The sequence below is a fragment of the Megalobrama amblycephala genome, linkage group LG3 (assembly GCF_018812025.1).
Source record: "Megalobrama amblycephala isolate DHTTF-2021 linkage group LG3, ASM1881202v1, whole genome shotgun sequence".
Taxonomy (NCBI): domain Eukaryota; kingdom Metazoa; phylum Chordata; class Actinopteri; order Cypriniformes; family Xenocyprididae; genus Megalobrama; species Megalobrama amblycephala.
In genome coordinates this window covers 50,421,123-50,445,327 of record NC_063046.1, presented here as the reverse complement: position 1 = coordinate 50,445,327, position 24,205 = coordinate 50,421,123, and the positions used below count along the sequence as shown (strand labels likewise).

Here is a 24,205-nt window from a genome sequence, read left to right as displayed (position 1 = left end):
TAGACTTTTAGTTTGCTTGTCATTATTTCCTGTTGTCTTTGTTCACATATCCAGCCAATTGTTTGTTACCATGGATATTAATTTAATCATCACAGCTGTTCATATTTGACTTTGCTATCACTGTATATTTAAGTACCTTTAGTTCCTCAGTTCAGTGTTGGTTATTGTTTGTTTGTAGATACAGTAGTACATTGTACTAGATTATATGGGCTTATTTTCTTATTAAATCATTCACTTTGGAATTCCGGACTCATCTTCATCTTTAGACTTTAAACGGTGACACATATACATGAAGGGCCCAATTTTATCATCATGAAACTATAATTATGTGAGGTATAATTCTGTCATTGTGACATGATATTTAGGAGAATTATTTATATTTCATTATTATCAGAGGCCTAGGGGTTGAGAACAGGTTGGCACTACTCTTTCATGTTATCGACAAACAATGATTGACGGTCATAAAACGGTAAGCAATCCAATAATTCATAATCAGATTTTATAATAGACATTAAAATCTACGCTGCGATTTTGATAATCTAACTTATTTCTGATATTTTTGTTTTGGATAGTATAGGTTCTGAATGACTAGTAACTTTAAAATTTAGTAGCCAAATTGGCTGGTGAGTGAAAATGTTGATTTCAAACCTTGAACGTAATGACATTTATACATTATTAAGTGTCCAAATACTTTTTTGGCAGCCACTATATGCACCTCTACAGTCTCAGTGGTCTGTGTTGCTGTTTAAGGGTTGTCAGAGAGATGTAGGTCTCCAATTCAAAAGATTTTCCTCTCCAGAGTGTCTGAGAGTGGTATCTAACATCAAGAGCTTCTGGGAGAAATCTGACCTAAAAAATCTGCTCTTTCGCATCCTCATACATAGATTACTTCCTCACACCTCTCGTTCTCACACTTCTATGCTTCTCTCATGCTCTCTCCATCTTCAGGCAGATGTTGCACATCACTTTTTTATCAGCTGACATGTGAGAGACTGTCTCCCCTCATTAGATAATCAGAGATCATCTCTCACTTTTGCATTCATCCCTCCTTCATCCATTCCATATGACACAGACATCAATGATCTAAAGAAATTAACTACCGATTTATTATCATATACAAAAACTATTTAGATATTGATGTAAAAAAACTGAAATAAATAACATTAAAGCATAAATTGAAAATAATTATAAATAAAAATAACTATCAATAAAAATAAATAATAGTTTTCCTGTTTGAGGAGTCGGGTGATGTCTCTCATCAGCATCTATGATCAATAATAGTTTGAACCATGTCAAATCATAATCCACAGAGGGAGTAAAGATGTTTGCCCTGGCAATGAATTCTGCACAAGATAATAATGATCTTACGCAATATCGCGTTCATTATCGAAGGCGATTCATCTGCGATATGAATGCGATATTGCGTGGCTTTTCAGTGATCTACGGCTCTGTCTATTAAATGGCGCTCTATTTGAAAGCAGGTGATGGCGATTTAGCGGTAATCAGGGAACCGGCTTTACTGACGAAATGCGCGTGACAATCTCATGCGATATATCGTGCAGCCCTAATCTTACCACTCTTTTGTAATTATATACGGTGTCATTTTGAAAAGTTTTTTTTGAGGTAATAAACAAACATTTTAAAGCGCAAACTTTGGTTTTTAGCTCCACATCTAATTCCAATCATGAAACTGACAGATCTTCAGCAAATGCTATTTAACCTTTGGATTTCAGGGCTTGAATAGAAAAAGCAATTAAACTGTCAATAGTAGTTAAATGAGGGGTTTGGTGCAGAATTAGGTTTAATCTATACCACAAACAAACAAATATATGTGTCTCATTAAACCAGCTTGAATACCATCAGATATGGATCATACATGCATGTTTCAGCTGTTTTTCACTTTGCCTCGTTTGATTTGATATATACTGGATACCCCATTTCAAGAATTTTAAAATATAATACCACCTGACAAAAAAAAGTAAGAGAATGCCGAGCATTTTATGATTTTATCAAAACCGTAAGTAAACCTGAGTGCTTCCTGTTTCTATTATAAACACATAACATTCAACAACACTATGGTTGTCACCACACATAACCTGCTCGTGCCTCTGTTATCGCACGAATAGGTATGACTAATGACAGTGCTGGTTTTGACAAGTGATTCCATAACGTTAGCCTCTCTTAGCCAATCTCAATTTCCTCAACCCATCTATTTTAATTACCTCTTCCCCTCGCTCACTCCAACCACCAATCCCGCAGGTCAAATAAGACATATTTCCTGGCACACTTGCACTTCATATTAATAAAAAATGTGACCTGGACCAGAAAAAGCAGGCCTAGTCTCAAATAAATGGCAGAGTGGCTTGAGAAACTTTTAGCCGTCGTTCATTTGGAAAACATATTTCAACCCTATACAAGAAACCCTAGCTCACTGGAAAGATGTGCACGTGACGACGTTACTTTGATTTTTACGTGTTTCACAACACTTTCAAAGTGAATTGTCCAGTGAGTGATGCTAAAAACGTGTTCAGTTTTATCTGAAACAGATGAACCTGAATCTTCCAATGTTTATTACATGGATTGTTGTATGTATCACCGATTGGTTAGAAATAAAATATCCAGTGAGTGGCGATAAAAGTATTAGTTTACAAATAGCACTATGGTAAAAGTGTTTTGTGGTCATAACATAATATTAAGTAAGCAACCATGTGAAAATAAGTCTTTATTAATCAATAATCTGCCCCTGTAATCATAATTTGTGTGAGCAAGAATAAAAGTTGTTGGTGTTTTACTGCCACTATAGTCATTTCAGATGGAAACTGTTGCAAATTGTAAGTATAGGTAGGCTATGTGTTTGCAAAAAAATTTAGGTAGAGGCACATTTTTCTAATGAGCAGGTTGAATTTAAATTGTTTAGTAATAGTTATAGTACATGCATCTAACCCATTAATGTGAAGACAAGCAGTTTTCTTTCTTCTATTTATATATTTCCTACTGAAATATCTACAGTTATTCAACGTAATATCGGTTCCCTGAGATGAGGGAATGAGACATTGCCTCAGTAGCTGACGCTGTGGGGAAACTCCTTTCTCCCAAAATACTGAAAACTTGATTCACGCCAGTTTAAGTACACTGGCCAATGGCATTCAAATGTGTGAAAATGGCAGCTGACTTTAAGGTGGCTCTGAAAGCCATTACCTCAGAATCTGCAGACTGAAGGAAGAGTGGAGCTCATAAGACACTCTGAGCTATGTAACAAGGCTGCTTAAGCAATGTTTACTTCCTCATCTCGGGGGAACTGAGGTTACGTTGAGTAACCGGAGACATTCCCTTTCGAGTTCGATTCACTTGTCTTTGCGTCAGTAGCTGAGATGTCTGAGCAAGCGTCTGAAAGTGAAAGATTCTGAGGCAGTGGCGTTCAGCACTGCCTTACAAAGCTGCTGAGTCAGCTGCCATTTTCGAGTGCTTAAAGGGTTAGTTCACCCAAAAATGAAATTTCTGTCATTAAGTACTCACCCTCCTGTCATTCCAAACCCGTAAGACCTTCATTCATCTTCAGAACACAAATTAAGATATTTTATATTCGATAAAAACAAAGAGGTTGTTTTTATCCTCTAGAACAGTGGTCTCAAACTGCCGGCCCGCGGGCCATTTACGGCCCGCCCTCCCCCTCTACCCGGCCCGCAACTGATCTCAAAAATAAAACATAATCCGGCCCGCTAAATTATTATGATTATTCTCTAGTTACTACCTGTCTGATATGCAAAGAAAAAGTCGCCGTTCTATGGGGGCATTCACATATCGCGTCAGATAAGTGGCCGCGCCTCATTCTCCTTCTTTCCAATGCACTTTCGCTCCAGTGGCGTCTGTCGTTGCTATGCAACCATGAGCCGCGCTCTCAACCGCGTTGGTTCTATTATGAGCGCGCTTGCCTAAATTACAGTAAAAGCACTCGACTTTAAGTCACGAGCGTCGATTTAAACCACCGAAACGCGTCCGATGCAACCATTAAACGTTAACGATGCTCAAACAGCATCTTGGACAAATGTGTCTCAGCTGTGTGAGCACAAGCACTGCCACGTGTCTGTCAAGAAACAGAAGAGTGTACAAATGTATTCAGGGATTGTATTTGTTCAGTTCAGTGTTGTTCAGTGCAGGATTTTAATGTTATTTAAGCTAACATAAAGTAAGGGAAAATACTTCCACTAAATGTTAAAAACTAATAAAGTATGTAACAATGAGAGATTTTTATTTTTTGGCAAAATATATATATATATATATATATATATATATATATATATATATATATATATATATATATATATATATATATATATATATATATAGTTTTTTGTTTATTTCTGACCCCTCCATGACACAAGTGTTGCTGGTTTTGTTCCTAAATTACTATTTTTTTTTTTTTTTATTCCATGCACCTTGTTGGATGTGAGAAGTTGCACCAGACTATTGCAATTAATAGTATTATATTAGTATATTAGTAGTATTATATTAGTAATAGTATTATATAATTATATTACACTCTGTAACAATGAGAGAGACACTGCTGTTTACATTTAGTATGTTAAATAAAATATTTATAGTATAGGTATACAAATATTTTAGTAGGCCTAATGAAATTTGAAGTAAATGAGAAATAATGCAAAGGAAAGTAAATTTTCTGAAATGTTGCACTTTCTTGCGCTTGTATGTTAATATGGCCCTCCTATGAGGTGTCAATCACAGAAACGGCCCCCCGCCAATTTGAGTTTGAGACCCCTGCTCTAGAAGCAACATAATTGCCACAGTCATGGTCTAGAAAAGTAGTAAAGACATTGTTAAAATAGTCCATGTGACCACAGTGGCTCAACCTTAATTTTATGAAGTGACGAGAATACTTTTTGTAATGAATTTATTCCAAAATTTCTTCTCTACCCTGTCAGTCTCCTACGCTGTTTACGTTGTATATAGACAGTGCAGCGCTTCCAGGTTCTACGTCCGAACTCAGGCTCATTATTGGCCGACGCTGTTCACGTGAGCACCACGGCACATGCGTATGATGCTTACGCAGGAGTAAGTAATAATGAGCCTGAGTTCTGACGTAGAACCTGGAAGCTGCACTGTCTATACAATGTCAACAGCATAGGAGACTGACAGGGTAGAGAAGAAATTGTTGAATAAAGTCATTATTTTTGAGCACAAAAAGTATTCTCTCCACTTCATAACAGTAAGGTTGAACCACTGTAGTCAGATGGACTATTTTAATGATGTCTTTACTACTTCTCTGAACATTGAATGTGGCAATTACATGCTTTCTATGGGAGATTTAAAAAAAAACACCTCTTGGATTTCATCAAAAATATCTTAATTTATGTTCTGAAGATGAATGAAGGTCTTAAGGGTTTGGAACGACATGAGGGTGAATAATTAATGACAGAAATTTCATTTTTTGGGTGAACTTGTATAAAAGACTTATTTTCCCCATTCTGCTGCCTTTAACATCACAGATCTCACATCATAGATCTCCTTAGGCTGGTGCATTTCCCTTAAACCAAACAAGGGTCAGAAAGGCATCTGGCAGTATAATTGCTCATTAAAACATTATGTCTCTCCCTGCTTGTTTGGGTGTGTTGGTCAAATTATTTTGCTTTGTGTTTGTGAATTGTTGTCAGTGTACTAGCAAGGACACAAAAAATCTAGCATAACTGGATAATTTTCTCTGACTAATAAGGTATTCCTGAGTAAGACATTTTTGGAATGACAATACAAAGCAATTAACCTCTCAGTCATAACAATAACAGAAAATAAACAACATTTTTTTTTAATGTATAACAAACACATCACAAACCCACGTTTTTCCCCCATTCCTCTATAATCTGCAATTTAAGAGGGATTTGCTCCACACGAAACACGCAGGTTGCGCGCGCGCCTAACTACATCCTCACCAGTGTCACAAATTGCGTAACGCAGGTTCAAATGCGACTTTAGTTGTGCGTTGGATTACAGGAAAATAATCTGAGCGAGAGATGAGGGAATTGGTGACTGAGATAGAGTCTGAATGAAAGGATGAGAGGAAGAAAAGGATGAGTACGCGCGCATAGACATGAAAGTGGATTTGGATCTTCAAAGTGCCTCGTTTGTTTGTGATTCTGTGCTCTTGCTTAACAATCATTCAACCCCTTTCAGTGGTTAAACTACATTAAGGTGATTGGATTATAAAGCATGAGAACTCTATGACTAAAAGATTTACAAAAACCCCTGCAGCACGTTCATATCTAATGCGCTTTCATTCATAGCGGTCGCCCAAACGGCAATATTCACACGAACAGATATCTAATAAACATTTTGGAGACGTATACAAACAGAAGCTATTCTCTTGTGTTGTCCCTCAGTAAAGTTCAGAGCTTACCGGTTGGTCTGCGCTGGAAACAGGTGGTTACACGCAGGGATCAGTGCGGTTTATCCGCCGGTGTGTGTTGTTGTTTGTCGATGGTGTTAGTCGATCATGACAGGGATCTATTTCTCCAGCGCGTCCAAGGCGAGTAGGTTTCCAGACAGACAACTAGCTTTTCAGTTTGAGGAGACCCGGTAATGTGCTGTTATCCCGCTGACCTCATGTAACGCATTTAAACAACTTAATCAGCACTGATACAACGGAGGCGGTCATTTCACTGATCGCTGTGTGCTACGCGACGCAAAGCGACGCGACTCAAAGAAGTTGTGTAGCCTAACCTTAATGAATGAGTCACCATGCGCGCATTATATAGGCCTACTTATCCTTACATCTGTATTATTTTAAGAACTGTGCATTTGAGTACTGAACTCAAATTTTTATCGTATGGTAGCCTATCATATAAACTGAAATGGATGATGTTAAACAAATTATAATCAAGGTTATAGCTTAGACAGAAGAGCAGGGGGGGGGGGTAATATTGACTACATTATGCCCATTATAACGTTAAACGCCTAAAATGGTTCTTAAAGTGTTAACAGTACCTTCAATTACAAAAGTTATATTATAAATTAACCAAACAGTGCTAAATTATAGGCGTTTGCGATTTCGCAGATGAGGAGGTAACCATAGCAATAGCTATTTCAGTCGTTTTATCGGACTGTGCGTCAATAAAACATCAAAACTTTTAGTTTTCTAACACGTTATTAAAAACTTGCTCTTCAAATAGGCCTATAGGCTATACCCCTACTGAAAAAGCGGCATTGTTTTGACTAAAATAGTAGCTAGCCTACTCTAAAAACTGTAGGCTTATAGGTAGCCTAAAATATTGCCAGAACACAATGACATGTTTCAAGAATTAACGAGATGGTATTTTTGGTGATTGTAGTAGCCTAGCTATTTTACAAGTGTTATTACCTAATGTTCACTGTAATGTAGTAGCCTAAAAATGAACTGAAAAACATAAACGCAACATAAAGCATCCAAATCTACACAACTCAAAACTAACATTTTGAAATAAAATGCAAGTTTCTTTGGTTTGATGGTTTGTCTTCTTAAATAGCCTATAGCCAAAACTTTTTTCACATTTGGCAGATGCATTGCAATGCATTCAGGCCGGTACACATGCTTTTTTGGGAATCAACCCTGACCTTGTTGCTAGTGCTGCATGATTTCAATTGGGCTAATCATTTCATACCTTTTACTTAACTTCATTTAACAACATTGTACCGTGAAAAGTTTTCTTTTTAAACAAATGAACTTTTTCTATTTTACAGTAAAATAAAATAAATTGCCTTTTTAAAATATAATTAGGCTATTGTCAACGCCTGTGGTAACCAACCCAACCAAATAAATATGTTAACAGCGTGTTCTTTTCCATTTAAAATGACCGTAATTCAAAACTTCGACATGACATAGACTTGAGCTAAAGTTGACAACTGACCTTCCAAATTCAATGCAGCGCACCGTCTGTTGAATTCCCCCTCTTGGTAAGGATGGACTTTCAACGATCTTCTCTAGCTCTTGTAATACAGCTCTCTCTCATCCGCTGCTCGTGTACTGGCATGTATCACTAAATAAAATAGTCTTCATCCACCTCTCTTTGCTCTTAAGTAGCTGTTTTCAAAACCCAGTCGGTTCCCGTTTGACACTGTTTGAGCTGGTTAGGGAAAGGACACGGCTCTCGCTTCCTCTTAAGACTCAAAACCTCTGGGATGTGTCCTGCAAAGATCAAACTGATCTAGTGTCCACGCACGTCTCCTCCATTGATCAGCATCATTGTAATTGAACAGTTCCTTTCGTGAGAGGTTGCTCTTGTCATATCTTCATTGAGAATAACGAGACGAAACGCCGCTGACTACAGTATGAACGCGCTGCTCAAAGTTCAATGAAGAGAATAAAGGAGGAGCGGGTGACAGTGTCTCGCTCAGGATGAGTGTACTCGCATCAGCATCAGCTCCTGTACCGAGGGTGGGGAGAGAGAGCCACCTACATTCGTAAAAACAGGTTAGGCTTGTGCGTTTCTACAGCGTGTGTTAATAAGTGAAACAATTAAAGGTGCAGTGATAATTGAAAATAACATTTGTTTACTAACAGCACTTTTAAGCAATATCATTAGGCCTATTACAGTCTCATTAGATGACACCACAGTATTGCCAGTCTTTTAAAAACAAACTGTTTTGTTCTACATGGAGCTGGTCGCCCCCTCATGGGTGCTGCCATGTTGACATCACATGTCATCACAGTCATCTTGTGCTAATATGGAATTTTTATATAATACTTTTAGTCAGAGCTCGGGGCGCTTTATTATGCAAACATACAAGTACCAAACTATACAACAGTCCAAACTGAATGTTTGCCTCTACCAGATGATAAGGAACAAAAAAGAAAAAAAAAACAAAAAAACTTCATGTATCCAGTGGTGTCACTGTAAAGTCCAAAATAGGCACTTAAAAATAAGCAACATTGATTGCATATTTAATATGTTAAAATCCTACACTATAAAAAATTATTTTCATGATTTGTTATCACATTTTTTCTTTTGTCAAATCAACTTAGATAATGAATGTGGTTCAGATAGCATAATATTTTGAGTTTACGTTGATTAAACCAATCACCTTCATTGTATGAACTCAAAATTTTAAGGCAACAAGGTAACTTACTTTTTTAAAGGTGCAGTGTGTAAATTTTAGCGGCATCTAGCGGCGAGGTTGCGAACTGCAACCAACGGCCGAAGCAAAATAGAGAAGCTACGGTGGCCGTCTGGCCAACACAAGTCAAAGATGTAATCGTCTGAGACAGCAGAGAGTATGTTAGCCAGTCAAGCAATGAGATTTCTTATTGTAACAAAGAACGGTCTCTGCTTCTAATAAACCAGACGACTACTACTACTACTTCTTCTTCGTGCGTATTCAACATAGTGACAATGTAAGCTGCCTCTAAAAACACAAACGACTTAGAAGAACTACAACATAGTGACTAAACGCGCTCTGCAGAGCAGTTTGTCCATTTAGGGCTGCTGTGAACACTGTATAAATGTATAAAGCTTTATAAATGGTAATAAAAACATAACGGTTCATTAAGGTCTTTATACACCACTGAAAACATAGTTATGTGTATTATATTGCATTTCTGTCAATAGATCCTCCCAAATGTTACACATTGCACCTTTAAGTTAAAAAGCCAGATGATTCCTCCAGTGATTGGTAGCAGTTATTTTGGCAGCAGTTATTTCTCCCCATTTGAAGTAACTTGGTTATATGCAATGTCATTAATTCGCAGGGACTTTATTGACATTAAAAAAAACACATTTTTGTTTGGTGAATATGTTTTGGTGCATGTTTGAGCAGTAACCACCATAGACATTTAAATATATTCAGATTAATGGTCAATCAATATTAATTTCTCAGTGGCTAATTCTTGAACCTCAGATTTTTGAACCCCACAACAATCCTAAACATTTGGTAACATCCATACTATCAGGGGTCTCTCTCTCACACACACACACTTAGCCTACCCATCCCTAAGCCTACCCATCACAACTAAATGCCTAAAAACCTTCTCCTTAAAACCAAATCTTGACCTGCAAACAGGCCTTTAAAGGGGTCTCAGAAAGTGAGGACCAGTCAAAACCTCACTTTGTCCAACCTCAGATGTTGTACAAGTACACACACACATATACAAACTCACACAAAGATTAATGGCAAGTCCCAAAACCGTTATTAGGACAAACACCCCCACACCTCAGAGTGAGACGTATTGATTAGGCTGTGATGGATTGGCTTTTTAATTGTCAAGCATGATGCAAGTGTTCAGATGAATGGCTCACCTAGTACTGAACAACATGCACAACAATTTTGGCTGCGGATTTGCTTATGCATGTGTGGACATTTACTTACATGGGAATTAGTTCAAAAATAAGGGAACATGCATGAATACACACACACTTCGCAAATTAAATATCGAGCCCTCTTAGCTGATTCAGTCCTTCCAGGCCAGTTCTTGGATCCAAATCACTGCCCTGCTCTTTAATGTCTAAAGATGTGTGAACCCAATGCACATCCATCTCCCCGAACATTGTGTCATGTTTAAATTACTGTTTGCAGTATTCCTAGAATGGAACTACCCAGCCTTATCTCACCAATCTATAGCTGAATTTCTGCGCTAGTTGTTATCATCTAGTCCACATGAGGCACCCAGTGCTTGGTGGACCATGTAATAGACTGGAGTGAGAAGAGGAGGAAAAGATTGTCAGCCCCAAAAGCCACCAGTAGCCCCCATTCATCAGTGGTGTTTGTGATTACAGCCTGAGCTCTGTCACACAAGAGGACACATATGGAGTGGTATGGCCACATTAAAGGGCACGGTAAAGGAGGAGAGATTGGAAAGAGGGTTGATAATGACAGAGGGATAGAAAGAGAGGGGGGGGGGGGGCATAAAGGCAGAATGAAATCTGTGGTAGGTCTCTTTTCAGTGCTCAGGCAGGGTGCCTGAGATCTAGTTCAGTTTGTAAAGGTTGTCAGTGAGGGCTCAGCTCTGAAGGGTTTGACTGACAGTTCAAATCACAAATTCAGAGTGATTAGCTTGACCAGTCATGACTTGGCTCTGAAGCAAGGCAGGTTATGTTCTACTGTATATTTTTCAGGGATCTCTGTGTGTCTGGATGAGGACTGGTGCATTTTACATAGCACTGAATCTTCAGCTTGTGCAGTCTCACAAATGGGTGGGTCAACTGCCATAGATGCTAGAAATATCCCAGTTAAAAGGTACCCTCCATAAGGGCGAGGCAGGGCGGGTATATATAACGTCTGATAATTACATGTGTCTAAAACAGGGAACCCTGAGAGCTTCGAGTTCAGCCACAGACTGCAGACACATCACAGAAGGGAAACATGCGCCACCCTCACTATCCAGAACCGCTTGCAAACCACAGCAGCCTAAGCCTGTAGTTACACTGGGTAAAAAAAAATATCCACATGTGCTCTTACATCTGAGACATCTTAAATATATAGAGAAGAATACAGTGCATAAACCAGGCTATGTTAAACATTGATGTGTGTTTACATTGGTGTGTGCATGCGGGAAGAAGAGAGAAAAAGAGGAGAAGTCTGTGTGACGTTTATATCTTAACCATCAGCGTGTTTGCCTGTTTGTTTTAATTTGGCCAGATTTGAATTGTTCTGAAGGATAATCACTCTGTGGTACAAAATGAAGGCAGTAAAAATGATGTAAAAGCTTGCCTGGTGTTGACAGAGGTAGACAAATTAGAAAAAAAATCAATATGAACCAAAAAAAGAAAAAATCTATTCACCTTATTCCTGATGAGCCTAGGTGTTTTGAATTATGGGTGGCACTTCTGGTTTGGGGAACTTCCATTCAAAAAGACTGAAATTAATTATTTCAAATCATAAGGTTGCCCTACAAACAAAGCTTATCTGTCAATTTTCCTTAATGAAAATCTGATCTTGGGAATAACGTAACGCTTGGAATTTTAACGTTACATGTTATAACAAGAATATCTATGGCAACAAAAATATATGGGAATATACGGCAAAATATAATGTGATGTATTGCATAATACATTTCCATATATGGGAAACTAGTGCTTATTTTTTTCAATATACTGCAATATATGCATTGACCATATATGGCTATATATTGATACATATAATGTATAAATGAAGACAAAAATAGCATTACATTCATAAAGTTTTATCCTTTATTGTGTACATATATTGCACATACATGTCCCATATAAATGTGAATGTATTGTACACACACATACACACACATTCACAGAATGAGTTACAATCAGTGGTTACAACAGGCTTCTATAGTTCCCAGCATGCTTTGTTTCTGACTGTTAAGGAGAGTAAATGTTAAAATTAAGTGTTATTTCATGTGTTTTGCTCAATATTGATATAGGGGGAGATCTGTTAGTGTTTAAAGTTGTATTATTTTGGAATTTAAAAGGTTTTCTGGTATGTGTGAGTTTTTTTTATGCTGGAGAGTAGAGCCTGTGGTGAGGTTTATTATGGGCTGAACAACATTAAGACTATAATAACTTTAAAAAGTTATTAAAAACTCTAAAAAGTAATGGCTGTGTATGCTATATCACAGAGTCTTTTTGGTAGAAACTTTAGTACATGCATGTGTGCTTTTGTTAACTAACTTGAATGAAACATGTAAATAATTATAAAATATAAGAAATATGTTACACAATATATTTTACCATATATGTGTTTATACTGCATGAGTATCTGCAATATATTATTCATGCCATACCTGATCACACATAAATCTATATATTATGAAGTATAGGCCTATTACTGAATATAAAATGTCATACATTATAATATATATGAGTAAATATATTATCACATATTTTTCAGTATATGAAAAGCGGCAATTCCTTATGTATTATTAAATATATTGTAATATATTTATATTTTTCTGTATATTTTCAAATCATGTAATATATGCATCATTCATAAATAGGGAAATATATTTTCCTTCCATAAGGGAAGTCTCTGCATTATTTTCCTCATGATTATTTCCCCCCTTTGCATTCCGCTTTAACACTATGAAAAAGGACAACATATACTGCACATCTGTGGTCTGTTCTCCTGATTTAACTATACAGTGATTTAAACCGGCTGTTATTGCTGTGGAAAGAATCGCGCTTTTGCGGTTATTCATGGTCCCATGAAACCTTGTTGATGCTTTTACACTTTTAAATGTAAAAGGTGAATATATAGATCCATAAGGATATAAATAAGAGGCACAGTAGGAACGGGGAGTAAGAGAAGGAGAGAGAGAGAGAGAGAGATCTATTATCTGCATAACTTGAAGAGATATTTCCGGGTTGCGGAGCAGGATGAAAACTATAGTAATAGAGTAATAGCGCCCTCTGATGGCCGTCATCGGTTGAACATCAGACGCGTCACGTGTTCTAGAGAGTTCTAAGTGCATTGTGGGACCTCAACCCGGCTCCATCCATCCTCCTCTATTCCGCAAACATGATGGTGAGTGCTCATTCATGCCTGTTTTACTTTGAAATCCATCGTCATCTTAGCAGTTTACTCTTCTCCTAGTGTTGGGATATAAACGTCCAGAGAGAGTAAAGCATAAAGGACATGTCTGCGAGATTATTTTTTATCTTAAATGAGATAATACACCTAAAGTTTTACATTCATGCTAGCTAGCTTGGTTGCTAACGATTCATTCTTCTGTTTGAGAATGACAGGGAGAATTTAGAGATGTGCGTCACGATGCGACGTGCACAAGATCGCTTTTGTACGGCATATGTGCACATTTAAACATTTGTATTTCACAGTATTTTTGGTTGCTAAATAACACCAAAGGGTTTGACTTAGCATCCTTTCCGTAATGAGGAAAGATGCAATGAACTGTTAACCGGTTACACCCTTTAACACGGTTTGTTTTTAACAGTCACTACGATAAATCTGTGCTTTTATAAAACGCTTATTCTAAGATAAGAGCAGATATTATTTCATACGATGTAGTAAAGCTCTTTAAGTGAACAGCACAGCATTGTTATATATAGTCAATTACATTGTCTGTAAATGAACTGTCAAAACTCTCCAATGGTCATGGAAACCCTTGAAATTTGTTAATTTACAGGTTTGGAAAGGTTATAAGCACAATATTGCAAAATATTGTGGTCAGTTCTATTGTAAATAAAACATATTTTCTTTGGTCTGCTCTTAAAAATATTTCAAAAATGAATTGACTACAGGGTTTTTCCTGGCTCAGAATGAGGTGGTGGTGGTAAAATCCTGATCATGGCTGAAAAAAAAAAAACACTTTTAAAAGCACATATTTTAATATTAAGAGAATAAGATTTGTATTTTGAGAACACCATCAGATATAGAGAGTGTTTCCCACAGAATTGTGTGTTTTCTGTGGTGGTTGTACCTCTGTCTCCATAGGGGTGTCCGGGGGCATGCTCCCCCGGAAGAAAATTTTGTACATTTTAAAAATGAATTCATTAATCTTGGGCACTTTGAGAGTTCAAAATCAAAATTAAGAGCTTAAACCCATGTTCAGTGCTGTTAAAAATAAATCATCCACCCGCCAACTTCCCAGACCTACGGTATTCTCTGATTTAGATATCTGCACCTGATCATCACAAAATAATTATTAAAATTCTCAGTGTTAAGCATGATAATATAGTAACATGACACTTAAGTAGGTGGCTTTTAAATATCTAAAATAAAAGTTCTTCTTTGGCAAAATTAAATTTCCTTAATAGCCTATAATCACAGTTTTTACTCCATTGTCTCCATTTCATTACATCAGTGTTGAAAAAACACTCATCAGAATAATTTCTGTTAAGCTTGTGTATATTTTTAGTTAAAGCTGTTAAGTTTTTAAAGGTGGTACAGAGGATGTTTTCGTCGACTGAGTTTTTGAAATGAGCGTTTGAAATGATACACATTTTACGACTAGCTAAAACATTGTGACTATGCTCAACATACAGCGATAGTTTCCTGCTCCTGAAGCAGATTTATATACTTTCACATGGAATTTGAACACCGACTGTAATCGCAGACAGAAAGCAACTGGCTCTGACTGGACGCGTTTGATCGCGATCAGTCATAAGTATCAATTTACATTCATAATCGGCCTTACAATCGTTAAGCCGCGCACACACTTAGTGGATTCATTATGTCGGACTCACCTCATAATCTGCAGTTGTTACTCCTGTCTCCTGACAAAAACATTGCATGCGGTGCCTGTAAAGTGTGGAAAGTTACTAGTAACTTTCACTGCCATGACTGCCATTCACTGCCAATCACTGCCATGACGTTCACAAGGAACGTCATGGCAGTGATTGACAAGCCAGAGGGCCAATCCGCGCACGTCTCTCACAATGGCAGTGATTGACAAGCCAGAGGGCCAGTCGTTTACGCGATGATCGCGTAAACGATTGGCTGATGTTTTTAAGGCCCTACCTCGTGCACAGATGATGTATATTAATATTATTCCTTTCAGTGCACCTAATAAATAGTCTTTTATCAGTTAGTAAAGACAGTTTCAAGTAATATTGCAAAAATGTATAAAACAAAACATCCTCTTTACCACCTTTAAGCAATATCTCATGTGGGGTCCTTTTGTGTTTTTTATATAATGACCACTAGAAGATGCTCTAGGCATATGGTTTCCTTGATTGGTTTTCCCTGAATAGAAATGCCTGACTGTGTAACGTTGATATTATGTTGATTATGTGACCATTCTTGAATCTCTCCTCTCAGCCCACTCCAGTCATCCTCCTAAAGGAGGGCACAGACTCTTCTCAGGGGGTCCCGCAGCTGGTCAGCAACATCAATGCCTGCCAGGTTGTGGCAGAGGCTGTGCGGACCACCCTCGGCCCCCGTGGCATGGACAAGCTTGTGGTGGATAACAGAGGTACGTCTGCACTTCTATAATCAAGTATAGAAGTGTTCTTTAATTGTGAAGTATTGATACATTTCTTGATATCATATTAATATGATGCTTCGCTTCATGTTGTGATTTACATGATGTTATCTTGCAGGCAAAGCCACCATTTCTAATGATGGAGCCACCATTCTGAAACTTTTGGAAGTTGTACATCCTGCGGCCAAGACTCTGGTAGACATTGCCAGATCTCAGGATGCTGAGGTAAGATTCCCTCTCATTGTCTGTTCAGTCAGGCTGCTTTAAAAGGAAATGGTTCTGGTTTTCAGCGTTGATTGACTGACATGCTATTCTAAAATGCACAATATTATAGCAGCTATGATGTGAAACACGTGTTCAACTAGCTATTGAGTGTCACTGCAAAGCAAATATTTAGAAAATGCCATGTTATTTAATATTAATTAAATATTTTTCCTTTTCTATTTAATTGTAAATAAGAAATAGTTCATAATTCTTTGCAATGTGTAATGTGCGACATCATTCTTTGTGTTTATTCAGGTTGGTGATGGCACCACCTCAGTGACTCTGCTTGCTGCTGAGTTTCTGAAGCAGTTGAAGCCGTACGTGGAGGAGGGACTTCACCCCCAGACCATCATCAGAGCTTTCCGCACTGCCACTCAGCTTGCCGTTAAAAAGATCAACGAAATCGCTGTTACAGTCAAAAAGGATGACGAGCAGTGAGTCCAGACCCTGTGTGCTATTACATAGTCATGAGTTAGTATCACATAAATGTCACAGAGGTGATCATTTCTCCTCTTTTGCCACCACAGGGAACAAAGGAGGTTGTTGGAGAAGTGTGCTGCTACAGCTATGAACTCGAAGCTGATCGCAGGACAGAAGGATTTCTTCTCCAAGATGGTGGTAGATGCGGTGATGATGCTGGACGATCTGCTGCCTTTGAAGATGATTGGAGTGAAGAAGGTGCAGGGTGGAGCTCTGGAGGTGAGAGAAGGCTGTGTTCTAGATTTAAAATAATTTTTGTAAGTAGGTTATTGGCTTTGTTCACATTGCACAAATCTTTTGAAACGACTGGCCATACTGTCATTTTGCAAGTTTTGAAATCTGCATATTCAAGCTGTATATTTAGTCTTTTTATGAAATCTGTATAGTCACTATCTAATGTATCTTATCAGTTGCTTTAAATAGTAATGATGCAAGGGTCAGCACGACTTAGAGCTGGAATACACCACACATATTTTCACACAGATTTTAAATCATTTAAACATCAGATAATTTTTCGGATCAGCAAGGAAAAAAAAATAGGCGTGGAGTGGGGGCATGTGGTGGTAAAGTAAAAAACAAAACAAAAACAAATACATTAATTACTAGCATAGATAAGTACAATATAACAAAATTAGAAATAAATAAAGGTCCAACTATAGTATTTAGGCACAGAAATGTAAATGTAAAATAACACAATAGTGTTCACTGTATAGATTAAATTTATGTTAATCTTTGTTAAAGATGTTTTGTTTGATGAACATTAATGTCATAGACGCAGCAGGTATTTATTGGCTGCTGTCACTTTAAGGTCGAATGCAGAGATCCAATACACTGATACACATCCAATATTCTCCCAACTGTTTACATTCACTTAAGACGGAATCAACTGTTTACGTGAATATTCGCCAAAACAGACATTTTTGACAATTTTGTGTGTATTTGTCTGTTCGACAAAAAAAACAAAACTTTTCTGTCTGTGCATGGAAAACCGAACTAAATTGAGCTCTCTTTCGCATCGATTTATCCATGTCTCTGCTCTTCTTTCTCCCATGCGTTTACATTTTTGAACGTTTTATGAGACAATCTGCATTACTGGACACAATTGTAGGTATAGTGGCCCACAGCTGATTAGCAGGAGTAAGACAGGGATAATGTGAGTTAGCCGGTTATACCTACATAATATAAAACGCAAAACTATATATTTTGAACACCCGGTAGAAAATATATACATCAATAATTAATCATACTTACAGGTTGTGATTCTGAGGAGCAAGTTGGTCCAGATAAGTTGGTACTGTCCCGTCTTTAACAAATAAGCATTTTTTAAAATCCTATTTAGACCTCACAGAGATTTGAGAATAAATTGTCAAAAGGTTATACAGCTGTTGTTTCGCTGTGGTAATTTTAACCACCGACTTTTCACATCCTCATCCTATGGAAGTGTTTACAAAGAGAATTTGCTTTTGCAAAGCAGAAAACAGCCTCTTCTCCACATGTACACAACACGAACAGCTAGCTACGGTGTTTGAGGATTGGTCAAGTTGTTCGCTGGTGGACAACATAGAACTAGGCAAAAGAACTAGGGATTAGGCAAATGTGTTACCCAGTGATGTGTAGCAGTCATGGAAGTGGGATTTGAATTTTGCATGACTCGTTTAGGGGGTTCAGAGCCGATTCTTTCTTTTGAGAGACAATATAACTATTTATTGTGCACTTTCGGCTTCACAACTTTGCAGATCGTTTACATTCACAGACAGCCACATTACACATTGCATGAAAGGTAATGTTCGAAAAGCATAATAAATTGTTACATTTATATAGCGCTTTTCTGGGTCCTCAAAGCGCTTTACATATGGAAGGGGGAATCTCCTCAACCACCACCAATGTGCAGCATCCACCTGGATGATGCGACGGCAGCCATATTGCGCCAGAACGCCCACCACACACCAGCTTATTGGTGGAGAGGAGACAGAGTGATGAAGCCAATCAGTATATGGGGATGATTAGGAGGCCATTATGGACAGAGGCCAATGGGCAAATCTGGCCAGGATGTCGGGGTTACACCCCTACTCTTTTCGAAGGACATCCTGGGATTTTTAATAACCACAGAGAGTCAGGACCTCGGTTTAACGTCTCATCCGAAGGACGGTGCTTTTTGACAGTATAGTGTCCCCATCACTATACTGGGGCATTAGGACCCACACAGACCACAGGGTGAGCACCCCCTGCTGGCCTCACTAACACCTCTTCCAGCAGCTACCTAGTTTTCCCAGGAGGTCTCCCATCCAGGTACTAACCAGGCTCAGCCCTGCTTAGCTTCAGTGGGCAACCAGTCTTGGGCTACAGGGTGATATGGCTGCTGGCCATGATGGGGCACTTTAACTTTTTTCTTCAGGCACTAATTTGCAGTCTCTCATTAAGCTATGCTGTTGTCAGGTCCACTTGTTTAAGCAACAACAGAGGCTAAACATATCCAAGAGAAATTTTGAAATGAAGAATTAAAAACAACAAAAGGAAGGAAAGAAAAATACAGTGTGGGAGCATTTTAGTAAAGTAGTTAACTAGGATGAACCAAGTGCTGGGTATGTGATATGTAACAGTGTTATTTTCATCTTCTCTTTTCAGCTCTTTACATATTGCTTTCTAGTTAGATGAGATCCCCATCACATGACATCGGAGTGCAGTAAATAGGAGTGATTGACTACTAATGTTAACCAACCTAAAAACTGGTTTAAAGTTAAGAATGTAAAGATGGTTTAATTGTTTATGTGATAGAAAGATTTAATGGTCAATCTGTCAGCTTACAGCAGGCACATACTGTGCTGTAATTGGCAAACATTTTGTAGAGAAAGGGTCCAAAAAACAAACCAAAATGGTCGCAATTTCGAGCCTTGGACTGGATGGAATTTTAGTCTCAAGCACAAAAAAAAAATTGGATTTTGACAGCTTTGACAGCAGAAAATCTGAAGACTGGCTCTGAATTTCTCCAACTAGTGTCAACTCTTCCAGACTGCAAATCAGCACACAAATGTGGGCAAAAATCATGTTGTGTATTCCAGCCTTTACTCATACAGCAACTGAGAATAACTGTCAGTGTTTTAAGAGAGAATGGAAACTGGAAAACATGTTATTTGCCATTCAGACAACAAAATCTGTACAAATCCGATTTAAATATGACAAAAAACAACAGTTTTGCTGCCTGAACAAAGCCTTTTACACTTAGTGTCATTGTTGTGACAGCTGAACATTGTGGATCTACCTAGTATGATGTTCAAAAAGTTACAGAATGGGTGGAAAAAAAAAAGTCTCTCCACTGACAAATTGCAATCTTAACTTTACACTCCTTTGTTTTTGCTTTGTGTCAGGAATCTCAGCTTGTGGCTGGTGTTGCATTCAAGAAGACCTTCTCCTATGCTGGCTTTGAGATGCAGCCCAAGCGCTATGTGAACCCAAAGATCGCACTGCTCAACATTGAGCTGGAGTTGAAGGCAGAGAAGGACAATGCTGAGGTTCGCGTGAACTCTGTGGAGGTCAGTACTGCTCTTCACTGTCACAGGTTTTCTAATGTACTTCTCAAGTACATTCCTTTTGATTGTTGAATAATGAAAGGACTGGGCCACGAGGAGGTCTGGTTAAAGTAAGACTAACAGTTACTGATGGTGTCATTTTAACATGGACTAATGTTTTGGCAGAAGTGAAGGCTCATTAGTATCATCTGATTTCTATAATTTCTACAAGTTATTGAAGTCACACTAACTAGTGCTAAAGTTCGCAAGACAAAATTTTCTGGAACACATTCTCATTTCAGTAAACCTTCATGGTCCGTGTAAACAAAGTTGTTTACATCATGTTTCTGCGGCTGTTTGCAGGACTATCAGGCCATTGTTGATGCCGAATGGAACATTCTGTATGATAAGCTGGAGAAGATCTACAAATCTGGTGCTAAAGTGGTGCTGTCCAAGCTGCCCATTGGAGATGTAGCCACACAGTACTTTGCAGACAGAGATCTGTTCTGTGCAGGCCGTGTTGTGGAGGAAGATCTCAAGAGAACTATGATGGTATGATGGTTTCCCGTGTCCTGTCGTTTAGCTTTGACTGTCTATCAGTATGTCTTTCATGATTCAATTCCAGTCTGTTTACATTATATAAACCATTAAATCCAGTGTTCTTTTAGCATTGTTATAGAGCACTGCAGGGATGATGTTTTTTGTAGGCCAACCAAAATGTTAGCATCATCCTGTTTCTCTTGACAAAACCCAATAGGATTTTTCCATTGGCTTTTGGATTACTGCAGAAATTAGCTCATGACCAACACAAGTTTAAGATTCTTGCATGTTTTTTTTCACAGATAATCTTGTCAAATTAACACAGCTTGTATGAATTTTAAATAATTAGAATTGGCAGAGGTAAATGGCTAAACACAGGCTATAATGGCTCGTTTCCACCAAGCAGTACGGTACAGTATGGTACGCAATTATTTCTATTTTGATTGTCAGAAGTTGTGAATGGTAACAAAATTCCAAACAGTACCACTTTTTTGGGACCCTTCCTTTGGGCGACCTAGCACAGTAGTCTGGTACCTAAAGGATGGAGCTAGACTCGCTGCAGAACGTTGATTGGTTGACAGAGAATCGTCGCTTGCACGTGCTACAAGAGGAATGAGAACACGAGGTGCCATTTTTTTTTTAAATATAGTTGAAACACCATAAAAGCTTGTCTTCTTGTGACAAACAGCCACATGCTGAGAAGCAAGAACAAGATCTGCTGTATGTCCTCCATTGTTGTTTACTGTGATGCTTTTTTCTTTGCGCAATCGCTACTTTCTGGCATACACCACGTCTATCAAGTAAGGGTACTGTTGGCGGTGGAAACGCAAGCCAGATCAGGGTTTTCAGTCCCGAAATGTACTGTACTGTATCCTACCTCTTGGTGGAAAAAGCCATAAAAGAACTACACCATGGTCACATGACAATTACCACTATTAAGCTTTTAGTGTTAGTCAGACCTTATTTCAGGCATTTAACCAAAAACCCATTGATTTGAGGATGATGGAACTGGAAGTACTTAAAATTCTCTTTTCTGGGTTTTAGCCTACAAAAATGTCATCCCTGCTGAACTCTATAGTGTTATTTGAAAGTTATTGTGAGTAATTTAATGGCTGATATATGTTCCCTTGAGCACATGCAGTGATGTTATGGTCCTGATGTGTTGTTGACCATGTAGTTGTTAAAGCAGTTGTATTATGTCCTCCAGGCCTGTGGCGGCTCTATTCAGACCAGTGTCGGTGCCCTGACTGATGATGTGCTAGGACAGTGTGAGCTCTTTGAAGAAGTGCAGGTTGGAGGAGAAAGGTATGTTTTATTTTGTTTTTTTCTTGCGTTGATACAAAATGTAATTGTCCATGAAACTAGAGATTTTAATTTGATAAATGATTTCACATAAACATTTTCCATACTTAACGATATGTTTTCCATTACAGATACAACGTTTTTAAAGGCTGTCCAAAAGCCAAGACCTGCACCTTCATCCTGAGGGGCGGCGCAGAGCAGTTCATGGAAGAGACGGAACGCTCACTGCACGATGCTATCATGATTGTGCGCAGAGCGATCAAGGTGGGGAAAGCTTTAGCATCTCTTGCTATAAATTACAATTGCAGATTTTGTTTTGTTTGTTGTTTTTTAAATGAAAATTGCCCAGAAGTGTTGATAAAAAAGTATGAAGCTAGAATAAAATGTTTTTTTTGTTGTTGTTGTTTGTTGTTTTTTTCAATATATTGTAACTTCAGATATTCGTATTCGTAAATAAAATATTCTGGTGCCTATGAAATTTTGTGAAAATTATCAAAAACGCTGGTGAGGAATCTTGACATGCTGAAATTTCAGAATGCTTTAAGAACTGCCAGCAGGGGGAGACAAATTTCTTAAGCCTTTAAAGGATTAGTCCACTTTCAAATTAAAATTTCCTGATAATTTACTCACCCCCATGTCATCCAAGATGTTTGTCTTTTTTTCTTCAGTCGAAAAGAAATGAAGGTTTTTGATGAAAACATTCCAGGATTATTCTCCTTATAGTGGACTTCAATAGACTCCAAACAGTTGAAGGTCAAAATTACAGTTTCAGTGCTGCGTGAAAGAGCTCTACACGATCCCAGAGAAGGAATAAGGGTCTTATCTAGCGAAACGATCAATCATTTTCTAAAAAAAATGTTTAAATTATATATGTCTTTACCATAAACGCTCGTCTTGAACTAGCTCTCTTCTTCTCTATTAGAATTATGGTTAAAACGTGTATAACTTTAGTTATTTATTTTTTTAGAAAATGGCTGCACTCCTTGGTGTATATGACTTTCTTCATTCAGATGAACACAATCAGAGTTATATAAATAAATATCCTGACGCATCCATTAAAGTTTGGATGCATCAGGATATTTTTAATATAACTCTGATTGTGTTAATCAGAAAGAAGAAAGTCAGATACACCTAGGATGGCTTGAGGGTGAGTAAATCTTGGGGTAATTTTCATTTGAAAGTGGACTAATCTTTTAAGTAAAAAAAAAGTTAACATGCTCCTATTTCCCCATGATAGAATGACTCAATTGTTGCTGGAGGTGGCGCTATAGAGATGGAGCTTTCGAAGTATCTGAGGGATTACTCTAGAACAATTCCAGGGAAGCAGCAGCTACTGATCGGAGCCTATGCCAAAGCCCTGGAGATAATTCCCAGACAGCTGTGTGACAATGCAGGCTTTGATGCTACCAATATCCTAAATAAACTGAGGGCCAAGCATGCACAGGTAGCTACACAAGTCATGCTTGATCTTGTTTTATTTAATCATCTAAATGTAATGTCAGTGTTGTAATGTACCTTTGCATAATCTCTCTCTCCCCTAGGGTGGCATGTGGTATGGAGTGGATATAAATAATGAAGACATAGCGGATAACTTCCAAGCGTGCGTATGGGAGCCCTCTGTTGTGCGTATCAATGCCCTGACTGCTGCCTCTGAGGCTGCGTGCCTCATCCTCTCAGTGGATGAGACCATCAAGAACCCTCGCTCCACTGCTGACGGCCCAGCGGCACCTGCTGGCAGAGGAAGAGGTCGTGGTAGACCCCAACACGCCCACTAATCCACACCCATCCCCAGCAGTGTCTTGGGCAGAGCCTCTGGACTTTCAGAAGGTCAAAACAAATGCTGGCCTCTTATAGGGCCTTAATTTGTTTCCTTGACCTGTTTTGTTATTCCCTGGTCCCACTAAATCCATGCATTTCTGTGCGTTTACAAAGGCTAAAACAGAATAAAATGTAATTAGTTCCAGATCGATGGAGATTGAATCATCTGTTGGGTAGTTGGAGATTTGAATGTTGTTTTGTGATAGTCTGAGAACACACGCAAACCCTACACGCACTCAAAAAATAAAGTCAGTTTGTAGATCTGTATAAGCACTGATATGCAGGCACTCTGCTGAGATTCGTTCCTGTGTTGGTCATTCGGCGGAACTATTTATTGGACCATTAAAAGCAGTACTTTTGCTTCTCAACATTTGTGTGAGGTTTTCTTCTTTCAGTCATGAATGAG

At 38.2% G+C, this 24,205-nt stretch overlaps 2 protein-coding genes and 1 pseudogene across 3 annotated transcripts in view; 1 reads left to right on the top strand and 2 right to left on the bottom strand.

Moving 5' to 3' along the window:
* The window catches only part of slc8a4b (solute carrier family 8 member 4b), a 76,072-nt gene extending 67,576 nt beyond the window's left edge, over positions 1–8,496 (bottom strand). The window contains exon 1 of one of the 2 annotated variants that reach the window (XM_048185975.1): positions 7,893–8,496. The gene's annotated coding sequence lies outside the window, so the exon portion shown is untranslated. Of the gene's footprint in view, positions 1–6,406; positions 6,893–7,892 lie in introns of those variants that run through there. The other variant, XM_048185974.1, reaches the window with a different exon arrangement.
* Positions 8,497–13,319: 4,823 nt separating this feature from the next.
* On the top strand, positions 13,320–24,167 carry cct7 (chaperonin containing TCP1, subunit 7 (eta)). Its single transcript, XM_048185973.1, has 11 exons — positions 13,320–13,473; positions 15,727–15,880; positions 16,008–16,114; positions 16,409–16,587; positions 16,681–16,852; positions 19,999–20,163; positions 20,503–20,691; positions 21,887–21,984; positions 22,113–22,245; positions 23,219–23,425; positions 23,523–24,167. The coding sequence occupies exons 1-11, from the start codon at positions 13,468–13,470 to the stop codon at positions 23,754–23,756; spliced, it is 1,644 nt and encodes a 547-aa protein (XP_048041930.1). The 5' UTR covers positions 13,320–13,467; the 3' UTR covers positions 23,757–24,167.
* Positions 18,881–18,997, bottom strand: LOC125265945 (annotated as a pseudogene).
* Positions 24,168–24,205: the final 38 nt, after the last annotated feature.